Source organism: Chenopodium album, chromosome 11 (assembly GCF_948465745.1).
Source record: "Chenopodium album chromosome 11, dcCheAlbu1.1, whole genome shotgun sequence".
Classification (NCBI taxonomy): domain Eukaryota; kingdom Viridiplantae; phylum Streptophyta; class Magnoliopsida; order Caryophyllales; family Amaranthaceae; genus Chenopodium; species Chenopodium album.
This window is the reverse complement of record NC_137844.1, coordinates 7,265,785-7,281,945: the sequence shown is the minus strand read 5'-3', so window position 1 is coordinate 7,281,945 and position 16,161 is coordinate 7,265,785. Positions and strand designations below refer to the sequence as shown.

At 35.5% G+C, this 16,161-nt stretch overlaps 1 protein-coding gene across 1 annotated transcript; it reads left to right on the top strand.

The window, feature by feature from the left end:
* The first annotated feature begins 5,688 nt into the window (after positions 1-5,688).
* On the top strand, positions 5,689-15,125 carry LOC145568432 (putative aldehyde dehydrogenase). The gene is made up of 16 exons (XM_081627854.1): positions 5,689-5,884; positions 7,402-7,481; positions 7,774-7,877; positions 8,029-8,096; positions 8,230-8,287; positions 8,415-8,528; positions 8,843-8,926; positions 10,098-10,202; positions 11,095-11,208; positions 12,180-12,311; positions 12,392-12,481; positions 12,602-12,691; positions 13,794-14,003; positions 14,158-14,268; positions 14,665-14,744; positions 14,836-15,125. Exons 1-16 carry the CDS (start codon positions 5,799-5,801, stop codon positions 14,972-14,974), a joined length of 1,665 nt encoding a protein of 554 aa, XP_081483980.1. The 5' UTR covers positions 5,689-5,798; the 3' UTR covers positions 14,975-15,125.
* The last annotated feature ends 1,036 nt before the right edge of the window (positions 15,126-16,161 follow it).

The window sequence follows — 16,161 nt, the reverse complement described above, 5'->3', positions numbered from 1 at the left end:
TCATCAAAAATATTAGCATCAGGAATTTTACCCTGCAGCCCTGCAGGGGAAATTGGTACAACGGAATAAGGATTAGCAATATTAGTTAATTCAGGTTCATCCTCTTTGGGCATCTGGGGCCCATCGTAGTGTGAACCACTCCTTAAGGTGATTGCATTAGCATGATCCGTAGGTTGAATTCCCTGCGCTGGTAAAGCTCCCTGCTGACGAGATTGAAGGGTAGAGGACAATTGGGCAATTTGGGTGTCCATGACTTTATTATGGGCTATAATAGAGTCAATCTGTTGGTCTCTACTCTCCATATGTTTTTGCATACTGGTCAGCATTGCCCTAATTTCTGATAAAGCAGGGTCAGAAGATGTAGTAGGGGGCTGTGATGGGGGTTTCTAGTTAGCATGAGGATGGTAATATTTCTGCTGTGGAGGGGGTGCTTGTTGTGGTTGTTGTGGAGGTGGAGGATTTTGAACATTGGTGCTACGGTAAGATAGGTAGGGATGGTTCCGGTAGCCAGGATTGTAGGAATTGGAGTATGGGTTATATTGCTTGTAGGTTTGAAAAACACTAACTTGCTCCATTGAACTCCTGCAATCTTGTTCATAATGACCTACACTTCCACAATTTTCACAGAAAGCATCATTAGCATTATTAGAAACAACAGAAACATTAGCAACAGAATTAGGATTGTTAGTAGTAAGATTATCTAGTTTCTGACAAATAGAAGTAAGCTGGGCTTGCAATAAAGTGACTGAATCAACATGATGCTTGCCCTTGTTAGCATAACCTCTAGCATTCCCATATTGGGAATTATGGATTGCCATATCTTCAATAACCTGACCTGCATCATCAACGTTTAAATTCATAAATCTACCGCTAGCTGCGGAATCTAAAATTGTCCTAGATGCATTTCCTAAACCATTGTAAAAAGCTTGAATCAACTGCCACTTCGCCAAATTGTGGTGGGGACACTCCCTCTGCAGATCCTTGAATCTTTCCCAAGCTTCATATAATGCTTCATCTGTCTCTTGGGCAAAATTCTGGATAGCGCTTCTCAATAAAGCTGTTTTCTCTGCAGGGTAATATTTATTATAAAAATTCAACGCAAGAGTCTCCCAGTTAGTAATACCAAGTGCAGCTCTATTCAAACCATTAAACCATAATTTAGCTTTTCCACATAAAGAAAAGGGAAAAAGAATCTCCCTGATTTGATCCTGCGTTACCCCATTCTGCCTAATAGTATTGCAGTATTGACAGAAATCTGCAATATGAAGATTAGGATCTTCACCCTTTGCTCCACTGAATTGCTTTCTTTCTATCATCGTTATGAACTGGGGCTTGATCTCGAACTGGACTCCCTCGCGATCGGGCGTAGGAGAAAGATGTGGAAAATCCGTCAGCGATGGTTGCGAATAATCGCTAAGCTTGCGAGGTGGAGGTGGTGGTGGTGTACCCATCTCTAGTTCTGAATCAGTAGAATGCTCCGAATCACTAGAAGTAGGTAATGGATTTCTAGGAATATTATTACTCCCAAAACCTGCTAGGATCTGCCTGTAAAAATTCTTTTGTCTATGAAACGAGCGTTCGATCTCAGGATCGAATGGAATGTAACCTGATCTGGAACACCTGGGCATAAACAAAGAACTAAAAAGACAGATATTAGAACTACCTCAAAGAACTAATGTCCTTTGAGGCAAAAGGGAAAAATAATCTAAACTAAAAAAACAATTAGAAATAAAAATAAAACCGTCTCCCCGGCAACGGCGCCAAAATTTTGACAGGCTAAAGTCGTATCACCTAATCAAAAATAATTACCTAAGTCCACTAACTTATGCAGATAGGGAAGTAGGGTCGGATCCACAGGGAAACAAGTCTTTCTACTCCTAATTAATTAAAAACAGCCTAAATTATTAAAGTAACCAATTTGTTGTGATAATTAGCTATACTACGAAGATTATGAGTAAAGAGAATGATTAGGGAAGAAATCAAATATTAAAAGGGCCTAGGGCATAGGTTCACTAATAAACAATATTCCAGGGTAAAACACAATAATCAATCATCAATGCATTGATCAATCAGATCATAAAGGGCTTTCGCTACGTATTACAATCACAGAATTAATTTACCGGTATTAAATCTCATCTCTCGAATCTCAACCTAACCATTTATAAATTAAACTGCCTATTGAAACTAAACCTAAACATCAATTCTCATCTCTCGAATCTCGAATCAATATTGCTAAACTCATACAATTAAACCTGGCCAAATCTAATTGCATAGCATTAAAACAATCAATAGGAAATCAATTAAGCATTAATAATCAACAATCATAAAATTACCCCCTTCATATTATTTATTAGATCCCCATAAACCCTAGAAGGAAAACTACTCAGACATAATTAAAACTAAGCAAAACATAATAATTAAACAAGACATGAAAGAAAAATAGAATGAATAAAATACTGAGATTAATTAAGAGAGAAATCGTACCAAGACGGCGGAATTACAATAGAGTTGAGGAACAAGAAAGAAAATAAAAGTCTAGAGAGAGAAAGTTGAGTAGAGAGAAGGAAGAGAATAAAAACTAGATTAAGTAATAATGAAGAAGTCCTAATCTTGCCTAATAAAATTACATTAATACTAAGCAAGAATTATCCGCTAAAACAAATTAATCGGAAATCAAATTCCCTAAAACCTACACGCGCCCGGTCGGGCAAGGGGCCGCCCGACCGGGCCCGCCTTTTCCTCCAGAGTTGGCTTCTCGCGCCCGTCCGGGCGCTCCTCATGCTTCGCCCCGCCCGGCCGGGCGCGCCTTTGGGCGGAGCCTTGTGGCTTGGGCGAGGCTTTTTAGCCTCGGTCTTCTACCTTTGGGCCTCCGAACTTGGCCCAAATGCCATCGAACTGAGCCCTTAGTCACCGATTTGATACCTCCAATCGGCCTTGGGCTATCGAACGGAGTCGCGGTCCTCCAATACTTGTAGATGCTCCTCGAAAAGCCCGGGAAATTGCTCCAAGTACGCAAATTCTACAAAACTCAAGCAAAACTACCAAAGCACTGGAAAACACAAATCAGTAATAAAAGTGGCTCGTAGGAGCCAAAAACACTACTAATTACGACCAAGGGACGGGGATAAATATATATATAAAATGAACACATCAATGCGCACGCCATAGACAACAATATTTGGGACTTCGTTTTGGTCTTGTGTAACAACTTTATTTTTAGTAGCAATAATGAGTAAAAATATGTAAAACAAATATTTTTAGGGGTATATATGTTAGCACAACACTATTCTTAAAAGCTTTAAAAAAAAATTACCATTAATAGAGGCAATTAAGTAAATAATAAACATTTTAAAGGTTATAATTGTCCAAACACTATTTATAAGAGTTATCTCATACTTTTTAAAGGGTAGGGAAGGAAGTGTAGTTATGAAAACTTGAACTCAAAACTTTACACACAATACTCGAGCACCTGAACAACAGCCTGAGATTCATTTTTTTTTTAATTTGGTGAAACTAACTAATTAACATATATCCAAAGATTGGGCCCTTAAAAATTAGGGGTCTTGTTTCATCAACCATCCCTAAGGGTCTGTTCTCTTCAGCTTATTTTTAGTTCAGTTCAGCTTCAATCAGTTCAGTTTAGTTGAGTTCCTAATTTCCTTCTCTCATAAAATATTCAGTTCAATTCAGTATATTAGAAGAGGCCCTTATACGTAGCATACTAAAACTGAACATTTTGTACAAAATGAAAATTTAGCATATTAAAAATGAACATTTAGTACATAAAAATTGAAACAAACGCATTATAAGTATTAAACATATGAACATATGCATTGGTTCCTTGAAAGTGAACATATGCATAAAAAATATATGAACATATGCATTTAAGAAATTGAACATAAGTATTCAAAATATGAATATATGCGATCCCAGAAAGTGAACATATGAATTTCAGAAAGTGATACATATGCATAAAAAATACAGTATAAACATATGCATTTCAGAAAGTGACCATAATCATTCAAAATATGAACATATTTTATAAACACTAATACTTAAGAATATTTATCACATGAACAACAAATATTTATATTATGAACATTTCAAAACATTTTATGAACATAAGGTATCCAAATAATAAACATGCACTAATATAGACTAAATTGGGACTTGCGCCTCGTCTGAGTCGTCTCCAACAATATATATATATATATATATATATATATATATATATATATATATATATATATATATATATATATATATATATATATTCTGTATATTTTCAAAATATTTTATGAACATAAGGTATTTAAACTATTTAGCGGAGATAAAAAGTACTTTGTTTAATTGTTAGAGACAAAAATCCACATGGAGAAGAAATTAAATTCATAAATTTAATTTTGAAATGATTAAAGTGTTTTTTTTTTTTTAAAAAAAATATAGCAGTTGAGAAGTGATGGGTTTTTTGTAAAATTTTGTGTAGGTGAGCTGCATTTTTGTTTGGGTCGCATTTGTAATTGGACGCGTTTGTAATTGGATTTCTTCAATGGGTTGACTGGTATTGCATCTATTGTAGCTGCACAAGGGTGCGGCTTAGACTAATTGCTCCCTTTTCTAATTTAAAACACAAGCCCAGGGGCCGAGTTTGTGTTAAGCTGTAGTCACTTTGAACAATTAGAACTGACATGCATGTGAATCATGGACTAACTAACGGCACGATTAGTCAGTATGATGAACTACAAGTATATGAAAATGACACCATTGAAAATCCCAAGTATAAATTAATTAACAATTCATTTACAAATACTTCGTATTAATTAAAAAAGGTTAATCTTAATTGAAAACAAAGTCTTTAAGCAAAGTCCATCCTAAGTTAAACACTTGTCACATAACCAAATAATGTACAAATTTGCTTGCTACTCTACATGCGTTGAATGATTCCCGTAAATATAGATCTGATTGTAATATGACTCACCAACTTATCTAATTCTGTATCAGTCGTGAACAACGGTCAAGGTTTCATAGGAATCACCAAATCCACTACATTAAAAATTTTAAACGTACCATTTCACATGTTACTGATGTATCATGTATGTTTGTTAGTCATACAGGAACCGAAAATGTTAAAGCACTTAAACTGTCTTCCTTTATAAAGTTATAATGATGTTAACCCGTTTTGACGATGCTCGTACAGTCCTTATATACTGATTACAAAATGCAAAGTAAAAAATTTTGAAGTTGGGTTTATCATAATCAATCAACATAATCCGGAAAATAGTCAATCAATTTTGTCCAAGTTAGATACGTGGATCAAATTGGTATAAATTCATTTCAAAAATAGCTCAAACAATTCAAATCTTATCATTTCTACCAAGGTTATATTAAGAAATGACAATCGTATGACAATTATAATACATGACCATTATTAGATTAGCGGGATGAAAAACGAATTTAAATTTTTTGTTTATATAGAAATAAACTTTCATGACAAGGATAGATCACGAGTTGAATAAAATGCATGACAGATTTAATCGGATTTATTTTAAGCTAAAATCTCAATCGAATATTTTCCCACCAGTCCGTGAAATAGTAAACCGGGTTAAACCCGAATAACCTAATGAGTGTTTCCATTTCTATTTAAACTTTTTGGTAAATTAAACCCATGTTTAATTAGTTCATTTTTCTATAACTCCAAGGAGGAAGTCAGTCTCAGTTAACTTATAAAGAAGAGAGACAAACAGAGAGACGAGGAAAATCGAAATCATCTTTTTTACACGGAGTATCGCTTAATCATCATGCATAGATTTGCAATTCGCAGAGAAATGAGGACGATTATTTCCAAAAAAGCTGTTTCTTTGCTTGATTCTTGTAAATTTCCCAGGTATTTTTAATTTTTATAATTGTAGAATTAATATCAATTGATCAATCAATTATTTTCAAAATTTCAGTGAATTTTGCAGAGAGTTTTGGTTTCTGGGTATGATTTATATGAGTTAATGTATCTGGGTTTTTGAGGGTTTTGTGAAATGATGAGAATTTAGCTTGATTGAGTCATCTCAATATTTTGCTATGTTTAATGATTGAATTTTATTTTGTGATTGTACTGTTTGATTGATATTAATTTATTACTTTATGATTTTTTGCGTCAATTCTGAGTTTGGTTTATAGGTTTGGGAAATTAATTTAATTGATAAGATAGTAATTTACTTGACTTCAAATGAATTTTGAGAATTTTTTATATTGATAATCATCTCGAGTGAGGGAAAAACTTATAAATCTATAATTAGTGTGTGAAAGCCGTATGCCCCTTCTAGGAATTGGAGGGATTAGATATTTTTTCTAGGCACGTAACATGGTTGTTTTCACAGTAGTTTTATATTTATGGTTTAAAAAACAATTAGTTTAACACGATATAACTATTGAGATACCAAGACGTGACCAATTGATTTAGGTGGTTTAGTTAAAGTAGTAAATCAATGTGCAAATACATATGAACAAATTCGGTCATATTTATGTCAAGAAGAAAGCAAGAGGATTTGGTAACTTCATCTTACATCACATATGTCATACTTCCTCTATTTATAGAGACTACGCACCAAAGTGAAAATGTGTCATTTCACCGAGACACATTGCGAACAATTCGACCTAAATGTGTCGGGCAGTCGGGACACATTGTGAACAGTCTACCACTAAAAAAATGAACTTTCTGATCACATATATATATGTTGTATCTTCTAACTGGCAAAGACTGTAAACAATTAAAATATCAGGGCAACCATTGTTGGCATGCATAAGGTAATTGTAGTAGTCAAGTAGTTTGCACATTAGAACAAGGTTATAGGGAAAACGCTTGAACCGATAGAAATGCCATCCAGTGTGAGTGCTGCTTAGGAGAAGTTGTTGGTACATACAAACTTCTTTTGCATATTGCTGTTCTTGTAGCATTGTACTTAACAAGTTGAGCAATAATAGTGGCAAGTATTGGAAAGTACTGTTGAACATTAGTAGTTAGCAATTAACAACTCATTTATATGCCTGCTTGGCTTGATCGTACATGTAAGATGTAGCTGTGGTTGGTTAATTAGATCAGGGAACAAGTGTTTGCATATGAAATGATACCTAGTTGTCACAGTATGAGGGCAGATCACCAGTTTGGTCTTTGAATCCTCAGCCCAGCCTTCCCCACATGTGCAGTCATGCAGATTACATAGAAGCACAACTAAGGATGAGAAATACAAACATTATGGGATTTCTTGTGCTTTATCCCCTGTACTAATTTTTTGTTTTAGAATGTCAATTGCATATGCAATAGCTTGTATGATTGACACATGTTTATACAACTATGAGAGGATCACTTTCTCCTTCAGTCTAATTTATCTATAAATCCTTCTTGTGCAGGTATATGAGCTTGGCAGCTTTTCAAACTGTAGATGCAGACAAAGTATCCGGTTCTGAACCAGCTAAAGTGCTTAACTTGGGTATGTTTGAAAAAGTGTAGATGTGAGGTTTTATTAAAATTTAAATAAACGAATTGGGATATTTGCTGTCACTCTTGTCTATTTAATTCAACTATATCATTATGTCACCCTCCTTGCCTTGCTGCTACTGACCTTAATTTCACAGGATTCTGATACTAGTCTGATACTGGTGCTCTTAACTTCTGTTCTTTTAGGATTGGCATTAGTAATTTTTGTTAAGCAGTCCATTCTTAAGAAAAACTTGCACATTCAGTCTAAGCTGTTTTTGATAATATAATTGTTTGATCTTCAGTGAATGGGAAATGGTTCGAGTCTCCTTCCTGGAATACAATTGTGGATCCATTGAACGGTGAACCATTCATCAAGGTTGCTGAGGTTGGTGAATCAAATATAAAGGTATGTCATGGTGCTCTACTTTTTACCTTCTACTAGTGATAGTTAACAGCTTTTTCATCTCCCCTTATTTCATCCATTCTGTGAAATCATTTCGGACACTATGCATATACTCATCTGATGTTATTATTTTTCATGCTTACTGCCTATACAGCCATTTGTAGATAGCTTATCCAGGTGCCCTAAACATGGTCTTCATAATCCTTTCAAGGACCCAGAAAGGTTTGTGCTTATGTCATTCTCCTATTTGTCTTCCCTTATATGATTGTTGCATTATGCTCTCTCCACAGTTTCCTATTGACCGTTGTGCTCTTAATTATGAGATTTTTTTATGCTAAAGAGGCTGAATTTTCAGATATCTTCACTTAGGAGCCATATCAACTAAAGCAGCTGACAAGCTTTCTCAGCCTGAGGTATTCATTGGCTCATTTCTTATCTTCTTATTTTGCCGTCTTTTTAACCAACTAGTTGTTTGATGTTACTTGCCTTTGTTTTAAAAAAAAAAGAGTAATTAGTAAATTTATTTGTGTTACATTCCAGATTTCAAAGTTCTTTGCTAGGTTGGTTCAAAGGGTTTCTCCAAAGAGTTTTGAGCAGGCTATGGCTGAAGTATCTGTTACACAGAAATTTCTTGAGAATTTCTCTGGTGACCAGGTATCTGGAGAATTGTCTTAACAAAAACACTTCATTACTAGCATTTTATTATTTAATAGTAAACTCAGTTTTATGTTTTAGCTGGTCGCAAACTAGAGGCTGTGTCCTTGAAAGTGAAAATTAGAAAGCATATTTTGTATTATATGCTGTAAATATATACATAGAAAACCTTGTTATGTTAATTTCTTATCTTTCCCAATGATGTTGTAGATCCTTAATCTAATAAGACCTTCTCAGTGGACAACTAATTATAATAGCAACTCATTTTTCTTCAATTCAATATGTTTTTGTTGATTATATTTACTTTTGGACAGGTTCGTTTTCTTGCAAGGTCATTTGCAATACCTGGGAATCATCTTGGTCAGCAAAGTCATGGTTTCCGTTGGCCTTATGGTCCGGTATGTTACCATCTTACACTCATTCCTTTATTAATTTTGAGTTTTTTTTTTTTTTTTTTTTTTTTTTTTTTTTTTTTTTTTTTTTTACACCAGTAGAATGCAATGTCAAGTTGGAGCAATGGAGGCAAAGGTTGGAATCTAGAGGGTTTAAGCTAAGTCGGAGTAAGACTGAATATTTGGTATGTCGTTTTGGCACTCAGAGGGGGACAAGCAATGAAGTGGTGAGTTTGGATGGAAAGGATTTGACCATGAGTGAATGTTTTAAGTACCTAGGGTCGATCATCCAGAAGAATGGTGACATTGATCAAGACGTGACCCACAGGATTAAGTCAGGGTGGCTTAAATGGAGAGCGGCCACGGGAGTGTTATGCGACCGCAGCATTCCCTTAAAGTTGAAGGGAAAATTCTACAGGACTGCCATAAGACCAGTGTTGCTCTATGGTACAGAATGTTGGGCTTCTAAGAAAGAGCATATTAAAAAGATGGAGGTTACGGAAATGCGCATGTTAAGGTGGATGTGTGGAAACACTTTAAGAGATAGAATCAGAAATGAGGTTATTCGCAAGAAAGTAGGTGTGGCGGGCATTGTAGATAAATTAAGGGAAAATCGTCTGCGTTGGTTTGGACATGTAAGACGGAGACCCGAGGGTGCACCGGTGCGAAGAGTGGAAGAGTGGGACCATGGAGGGATTAAACGAGGAAGAGGGAGACCAAAGATGACTTGGTTGGAAGGAGTGAGGAAGGATATGAAGTGCATGGATTTACGTGAGGATGAAGTTTTGGATCGTAAGGGATGGAGGAGAAAGATTTATGTTGATGACTACACGGAATAATCAAATTTGGTTCATGTTAGCCGACCCCACTTTTGGGATTAAGGCTTTGATTGATTGATTGATTGAACACCAGTAGAATGCAGCATACTGGGTGGAATTAGAGTACCATGGTTTTCCTCACCACAAAATGCATTTTTTGATTTGGATGCCAAGGACGTTTTAGCATTATTTGCCACATTTTCTGAAAGTTTGATCGCATTTTTTTGTTGTGCATAACTCAATTGTAGCTAAAAATGTCAAATCTTTGGACATTATTTACTTACTACGTATTTACAATGCCCACAAAATCGAGTTCATGCCTCTAGACAGCTTTTTTTATTAACAATTTATTATTTCAGGTGGCTATTATTACTCCATTCAATTTCCCTCTAGAAATCCCAGTGCTACAGTTGATGGGTGCACTTTACATGGGAAACAAACCTCTACTCAAAGTGGATAGCAAGGTATTTTAAAAAGGCATTTGTATGGATTTCAAGAGGCTATGTTTTAATAATTTTTTAATTTTTGCTGCGAGTTACTGTTAGGCCTCATTCATATTGACAAGAGCTGGTGTGATGTATGAAATTATCTAGCCCTAATTTGGTGTGGGTTGGTGGGGTCACCCTGAATCCTTAATACCCTCCCCTCTCATTCTCTAAAAGAAGAAAGAAAGTGATGAAAGAAAGAAAACTACATAGCAACTCTTCCTTTTTCTTGTAGAATATACACAGCGTCTTTATTGATATCAGTTTAAAGTTTAGAGAGAGCCATTCATGGCATTGTATCTTTTTTTTCTTAAGCTATTACTCTGTTTTTTTTAATTACCCAATTTGACCTTTTGCAGTATTAACGTTCTTTACTTTGACCAATGTTGGTGATTTTTATATAAGAAAAAATACTTCGTAGTAAACTTATATAATTTTTACTTACTAATAATCAAGATATTAATAGTTTAAATTTTGAGCCGGCAAGTGTGAAAAGTCGAATTGCATTAATTGAAAAAAATAAAACGTAGGAAATGTATGGCTCTGGTATAACAATTTACCAATGACCTCTTGCTCTCAAAGAGACGTATCAGATTCTAAAAGAAGGTACTGCAGTGCTCGGACAATTAAGGGAACATTTCGATGCAGAATTTGTGAACCAATTGGCAATGAGACCTCAAACAATAGTAATTATATATGTGACTATGTGTATATATAGATGTATATTTCTTTATAGCATGTGAGCATGACATACTAACATATAATTGATGCCTATAGTTTGCTGCAACTTTTATTTCCCGACTTGCTTCTTAGATCTGTGATCAGAAGTTCACAACAGAATTTTGACTCTTTATATATTTCTGCCTTGTAGGTTAGCATTGTAATGGAACAAATGCTGCGCCTGCTTCATTTATGTGGGTTATCTACTGACGATGTTGACTTCATCAACTCTGATGGCAAGACGATGAACAAGCTGCTGTTGGAGGTTTCATTCTGCATCACTATTTCAAAAGAATTTTAATTATATTGCTTTTGTTCTGTGGAAAGAGCATTCAAGTTTATAACTTGCCCCACTTATTTATTCCCCACCCCCCCCCCCCAACCCACACACACACACACACACACACACAAACGCAAACTCACACAGATAAGCGGTCTGTGGAAATTAGTTGTTCTGCCTGGAGCAAAAGGCACGTTGAGATTGAAGCAGCAGTGGGTATGTAAAGTTGATGTTGATCTTTTGAGATCTCCATCAAGTTAGGATCAGATTTTATATTTCTTTTGGGCAAGGATTTGAGAGTTTAGTTTGCTGTTCATTTATATCTGGGTTAGTCTTTTTTATAGAGATCAAGACATTGTAGAAGTTTTTATGGCTACTACTGCATAAAGAGATTGGAGCAACATTAGGGGTGTAATATCGTTGTTGATTTTGTGGAAATTTCATTAGTGATTAGGGTAATGTGATGAACTATGGATAACTTGTGGTTTAGTAACGTGACAGAGTTGATAGATCTGTTAACTTGTGGTGTAATAATGTGATAGAGTTGATAGTTGTAAATTTATTGAATTTGATTTATGATAAGGGGCATGGGGAAAAAACATCTAGATACTGAGTAAACATGGTGGCCTTATGACTGTACTGATTACCTGTTTCTTACAGAATTTCAAGTTAGTAAAGTGTTAGATCAGATCTGTTTTTCATAAGTTGCTGTTTTATAGCATCTTTGTACCTTTTGCCGGTGATTTGATTAGTATCAGAATTCTATTCATATCTGTTGGTAATTCATAAGACCTTGCTTAAAATTCTGTTTAATCTCCTGCTTTGAGATCCATTAATTGTGCCGTGCTGTCTTGGTTGAAGATTGGGTCAAAGATCCCTAGGACTTGTACTTCCATTCTAATGAATCTGATTAAAGCAACTTAAATTCTTGTTTACAAGCCAGATGTCATGTACAGGCAAATCCTCGTATGACCCTTTTCACTGGAAGCTCTAGGGTAGCAGAGAAATTAGCTGATGACCTGAAGGGCCGAGTTAAATTGGAGGATGCAGGATTTGATTGGAAAATCCTTGGCCCTGATGTTCAGGAGGTTTGCTTCTGTCATTCTTCATATGATCTCCATCATGATCTTGGTTTAGTAATTCTCATATCCCCTCTTCTTGTTGGCAGGAGGATTATGTTGCCTGGGTTTGTGATCAAGACGCATATGCATGCAGTGGACAGAAGTGCTCTGCACAGTCCATCCTTTTTATGCATGAGGTAAACCCTATTGAAAATAATGGATATATTTTACAAAAAGGAGTGATTTTCTGTAATTCCAGTGTGAAACCAATTATACATGTATATTTATATTATCTTTTTCTCTGATTTTCATTGCAGAACTGGTCAGCAAGTTCTCTTATTTCCAAGTTGAAAGATCTTGCTGCTAGAAGGAAGCTAGAAAACCTGACTGTTGGACCTGTTCTTACTGTAAGCTCCATTTGCATAATTTGCATTAGAGATGTTGCAACTCATGGCTTCTGTAGTATTTGGGAATAATAAGAGTCATTGGGGATGAAAGTTATTATCTGTGTTTGTCAGGATTGAGAATAAGATGCGCGGGGGTTGAAGGGGGGGGCTTCTGCTCTTTTTCATGTTCTGAAACCTCGGAGAAGGCTTAGGGTCATTTTTTTTTTTTTTTTTTTCTTTTTTTTTTTTTTTTTTTTTTTTTTTTAACCAAATGCTTTATTTGTTTCACTCTAACACCTATGTACTAACATAAGGAATGGAATTTTTGAATTAGTTTCTTATCCAACAACAAAATAATCAGTCTCATCCCAAATCTACTTATTGATTGCCACAAAACTGTGAGGAGCTGTGAGAATGTCTTTCACTGAGCTGCTCATTATGTCACTGAGTTCATCAAGCTAAACATCAATTGGTTGCATGAACTGCTAAGCATCTTTACATTTTGTTTACTTTCTGAGAGATCATTGCAATCACTAGTAATGGATATTGATTGTGCTTCTCTATTTGTTTCCTACACAGTTAAAGTTCTTATTGAATAAAGATTCAACCGGTTATTTTCTATTACCCATGTCATTTCTGTTGTGGAAAATGGGATGCACTTAAGTTTGTCTCATTTGTTCAATTATATCCTTTACCTCTTAAAGCACCTGCCTTTTATATGGAGAGGGGAGAGCCAGAGGATGTTCCCTTCTTTCCTCTGGATGTGTTTGTACTGTAACTGTGTTTTCTTTAGTTGTATTGTGTGTGTATCAGGCTTTTACCCTTTCTTGCGATTGCTTTTTGGTGATAACTTCTTGAGGAATTGATCTCCGTAGTTGAAGTTCTAGTTTGTTGATTTTAATTATCGCTCAGATAGTAGAGAGCTACAGACTACTTACCCTGTTACCCATGCACATTGTCAGAAAATATATAGTCAATATATGGTAGATAATTTTGCCCCAGGGGTGACATTTTGTATGTTTTCCAACATCTGTGAGGCATGCAATAACAATTCTGCAGTGACTTTGGTTTAATGCTTTTGATCTTATGCTTTAATCTTAATGATTTTGGTGTTATCACATAGGTCACAACCGAAGCAATGTTGGAGCATGTGGAGAAGTTGCTAAAAATACCAGGATCGAAGGTACTATTTGGTGGTGAGGCTTTAGAGAATCACACTATACCCTCAATTTATGGTGCGATTAAGCCTACTGCTGTATATGTTCCCCTGGAAGAAATTTTGAAGGACACAAATTTTGAGCTTGTGACTAAAGAAATATTTGGACCATTCCAGGTGAGTTTGGTTTATCTTTCTATACCCTTCCCCACTTCATGCTCTCTTTGGTGTATATCTGCAAAGAGAACCTAATATTAGTATTTATAAATGGCTATCCGCCTGTCCCTGAAGAAAACTGTAATCTATTGCTCATGGACTTTGGTACTTGCAGATTATCACTGACTATAAAGCGAACCAGCTTCCATTGGTGCTAGATGCCTTAGAGAGGATGAATGCACATTTAACTGCTGCGGTGGTGTCAAATGATTTGCTATTCCTACAGGCAAGATGTGTTAAAAAATTGCTTTCTATTTTGTTTTTACGCTTTTCCTTTCACAGAACCGGGGACCTGGGCCTTTTGAAAGACATCTCACTAATGTTTAAATCGATGTGATGGTGGGCATGAAAGATTCACTTACAACATTAAAATAGTTTTATGGGTTAATCACTGACGTAAATAACACTGAATTTGTATAATTGAGATGTATTTAAGCCAAAAAATGTATATTCTGAATAAATTACTTTTGGAAATGAATGAGGGAAACAGAACTTGTTCATTGATCTTTATAGTCTTTTGCCGCAATATAATCATAGAACGTAGGGAATTATGTAATCATACAAAATACTGATTATGAAACAAATATATTTCGTGCATCTGAATTAATTCGATCAATTGCAGAAAGTTATTGGGAATACAGTGAATGGAACCACTTATGCTGGCTTACGAGCAAGGACTACAGGAGCTCCACAAAATCATTGGTAAGCCTTAAATGCTATTATTAATTATTATATTAATTATATATGGTGCATAGTAATTTCTTATTAATATTTCTTGACCGGAAATCCTCAGGTTTGGACCTGCTGGAGATCCTAGGGGTGCAGGAATTGGAACTCCAGAAGCAATCAAGCTAGTGTGGTCTTGCCATAGAGAAATCATATACGATGTTGGTCCTGTACATTCCCAGTGGAAACTTCCACCATCTACCTGATGTTTCAATGCTTTTGCATGGTGGCAAGTTAGGAAATGGAGTTGAGTACATTAGTTTAGTTTTCAGAGACAGTGGTTTAATATAAAAACCGTCATTTTTACTGTGACCAGAATTACATAATCTTAAATAAATTTACGCTCTTTTGGTGTCTTGATGATCTTGTCAGTGTTAAATCCAATCTTATTATAGCAATTTTAATTGAATGTTTCGTGAGTATAATGCTCAAGACGAGGTTTAGTGTCTTTATAATGGACTAAGTAGATGCTGCCATGCTGGATTGCTGGTAGTAAAAAGCTGTGATCTCTTCACTACTCATCTTGAATCAGTGGCAATACAGTGCCCCAAACAAACAAATATGTCCACATAATTTGTCTGTCTCCTGATTTTTGTTGATGCAGAAACATGCAACTATTCAAGCATTCAAGAAATATTAATAAGTTGTTTCAACTATGTTATGTACTCAGACTCGGGTACCTATATCCAATATGGGTACGTGTCCAACTCGGCAATTTTGTTTAAAAATTATGATTTTAAACTAACATGAAGTGTCCAAGCGTCATACCTATGTCAGAGTGTCAAGAGTTCAACACAGATATTTGAGATAAAATAAAGAGTCCGAGTAACATAGATTTCAAGTGTACAAAAGATTGTCATCTTACTCTGTTGACGTAGTATTATTTGAAAAACTCTCAATAATTAAGGCTCAAGGTAGCACCATTCCATCTTTGTGGGGTTGCTAGGTCTAGAAAAAGTGAAAACCTGATTTTAGTTGTGTTGCTTGACCATGCTACCATAACCAAAATTAACCCTACTTGAAAATAAAATGTTGATATTGATCTATTTAATTAGCTAATTAACAAACAAATATGACTCAAGTTTTCATAAACTAAACAATCCTACCCACAATGACCCAATCCGAATGGACTCAGTCACTCAGCCATTTGGCTAGTACCCATATTGAACAATCCAATTGCCACCTCCAAGGATCACAACTGCTAACTCAGCCCCCTAACCCCCTTAACAATCCATAATGATTGAAGAAACATCATGGACAAATACAAAAATCAAAATGCTAGGGAATATCTGAAGATGAATTTCAGATGAGTTTCGAGTCAGGAAATGCTACAAGGCAATAGCTTGTACACAGCCTTCTGTTAAACAGCCTAGAAGGTTTCGACTTTCGATTC